We start from the raw sequence: 2,829 nt of genomic DNA on the forward strand, positions 1-2,829 counted from the left end.
TATATAACATATAATATAAAATTCATATCAAAAATATTTAAGCAGACCGATTTGGTACAAAGCTGGGATAAGCTTGGGATAAAGTAAAAAAAATGTCTTATGTGCAAAAATAAATACATACATATAGAAATACATACATCATTATATATACAAATAAAATATTCAAATTTATATATAACAACTGTCAGTAAAATTACTTATTTGGTAATTATTTATAATATTGGCTTTCAGTATAGAAAACTAATCAGTGAACACTTAGTGATTCTTTAATATGACTGATTCTTTACTTCTTTGCTGGATAGGAACAAAGTATAAGAATCAATCATATTAAAAAATTACTGAACGCTTACTAATCAATTTTTTGAATGCAGCCAATAAGTCAGTCTCATGATTAGCCATTGTGATGGTCAATCACAATTCTTAACATTGCTTCTTTGATTCTAGCTTACCCTTAAATTTAATTTCTCCAATTGCTCTATCATCTCTTCTCTTTGATGCATAGCTGGTGCTAATTGAGTTTCCTGCTGTTCAATTGGTATACGATTATTATTTGTACGTAACACCTTAATATCACCTTCAGCATCTGTTAGCTTCTGCCTTAATGTTTCAACTTGTAGCCTGAGGCATTTATTTTGTTCACGCGCTTCTGTTAATAGATCCAAGGTTCTAAAATCGTCATCGAAACTGTAATTTATTACACAAGTTAATGAAAAAATGATAAAATACAGTCTTGTAATGTCATAATATAAGTAATGTCATAATATTATAGGCTTGAATTAGATACTTGTTCAGCTCTTTCATATCACACATCTGTTTTTTCAAATGTAGAAACCGTTCCTGAATTTGTTCAGCCATCAATTTGAATTGATCTCGTTCTATCCTACTCTGATCCATTTCTTTACTTAACAATATGAGCGCTTCTGATTTCATTTGTAATTTTCTCTTTAGCATTGTCTGCAAACATATTTTAAATATAGCTATGAATATGAGCTAATGAATTAAAAGCAAACGTTAATTTACTTTTGATTCTGTGTCAACATCGTTGGAGCCAATTTCTTTGAAAGGGCTTCTCTTTTCCTCCATATCTTTCTTAATTAAAAGTTATGTCATAAGAAGCAATGAATGTTTTAACACTTTTGACAATTGAATTTTAATGAAGATATAAATTCTATGAATTATTTTGCGATGAAATTACAAGCGAATTCGGCTATTTTTGTAGATACAATTCAGAGAGTAATTATTCAACTTCTTGATGATCAGCATTAATAAAAAATTAGCCTCATTTGGCGCGTTTTTGCTTCAAACAAAAACGAATGGTAGAAAAAAAACTGGAGAAAACCTTCATTCCATTCCGCGAACCGCAAAACAAGATATTAATTGTAACTGATATTAATTGTTAGAGTCGACTATTCGACGACTATTCAGGTTAGAATCATGATGAAAGAGATAACATGCAGAAATACGCGATTTTTATCGATTTATCAATACGAATGATTTTTTTGTTAAAAATCCGATTATTTCAAGTTATTTTATAACTAATATTTTTAGAGGCCAATTTATATTTAGTTTTTTTTAAGTGATATAATATTCGCAGCTATCTTACTAGTCACACACACACTTTTCGTAACTATAAAGGTGCATTTTCACGAGCTGCTCAAACTAGAGTCCTAAGGTTTGTTCGCGTCGTATGCTCCAAATTAACCTATAGAGCACTTGGATCACAAGTAAGATGGTGGTTAGAGCAGTTGCATTCATGTGCTCCAATGTTCAGTGACACGAACGGATTTAGGACAAGTAAGCATGTCACCTAATCTAATTCGTGAAACCACTCGGTCGGACATGTGTCTCGTTTCGTTTTGGGTATTTTGTGTTACCTCGACTATTTGAAAAGCGTTTTTATACAAAATAAATGCGTTTTTAATAAATATAAAAGTTATAAATATAAAAGTTATAAATTAAAATGTCAAGGTTTTTTAAAAAACGAGCAAATGTAGTAATAAAATTCTTTTATTATATTCGTATAACGCTATAAATTTCAAACATTTCGACTTATAAAGTATTGAAGTAAGTATCAAGTCAGAAGTTTGAAAGTCCATAATTATAAAATTGTGTTTAACTGATTCTTCAGTTGTTATCTAGAATTAGCTCAGTCAAATAATTTCATAAAACGCCGTTCCGAACGAGGATTTCTTCAACGACTATCCTATTATATTCTGTACAATCAAATGTCAATTTCTGATTAAAAAATTATATTTAATTCAATATTGATGAGGATTTATTTTTCGTTAATTTACGTTAATTTATATAAAATAGTCAATCCGTAATATCTTAAGGCAGGAATAACTAAATAAGATTAACTTAGAGCGATAATTTTTATATTTTTATATTTTTATATTTTTATTTTATTTATAATTTTTATATTTTTATTTATATTTTATATCATATTTCATAGATATTGAATGGGATTACATAAATACGTTTTCTTTATTATCACTGATGAAGATTTTGTAAGATGAAACGTTTGAAATTTATATCATTATACGAATGTAATAAAAGACGAATTTTATTAGTTAATTATATTTGCTCATTTTTTTAAAAAACTTTGACATTTTAATTTATTACATTGCATTTACATGAGCCTATTTTTCTATACAAAAGTTATATTATATTTTTATATTATATTGTATTAGGTGTACAACTTTGCTTCCGCCGGTTTCCTATAGATGGCTTTAGCGGTAAATGGTAGTCGAAATAGATCATAGACGTCATACAATAAACTTGGGCATCTGTCAACATAACCCCATAGAAACATTAGTCGATTTGTGTCTA

The 2,829-nt window shown here is 28.3% G+C and overlaps 1 protein-coding gene across 1 annotated transcript in view; it reads right to left on the reverse strand.

The window, feature by feature from the left end:
• LOC105623731 (coiled-coil domain-containing protein 149) overlaps nucleotides 1-1,083 on the reverse strand; it is an 8,671-nt gene extending 7,588 nt beyond the window's left edge. Inside the window, exons 1-3 of the mRNA XM_012205112.1 lie at nucleotides 1,021-1,083; nucleotides 785-954; nucleotides 450-684 (exon numbers count right to left, since the gene is read on the reverse strand). Of these exons, the coding sequence (XP_012060502.1) occupies nucleotides 450-684; nucleotides 785-954; nucleotides 1,021-1,083 (468 nt within the window). The remainder of the gene's footprint in view (nucleotides 1-449; nucleotides 685-784; nucleotides 955-1,020) is intronic.
• Nucleotides 1,084-2,829: the final 1,746 nt, after the last annotated feature.

The sequence above is a fragment of the Atta cephalotes genome (assembly GCF_000143395.1).
Source record: "Atta cephalotes unplaced genomic scaffold scaffold00063, whole genome shotgun sequence".
NCBI lineage: Eukaryota > Metazoa > Arthropoda > Insecta > Hymenoptera > Formicidae > Atta > Atta cephalotes.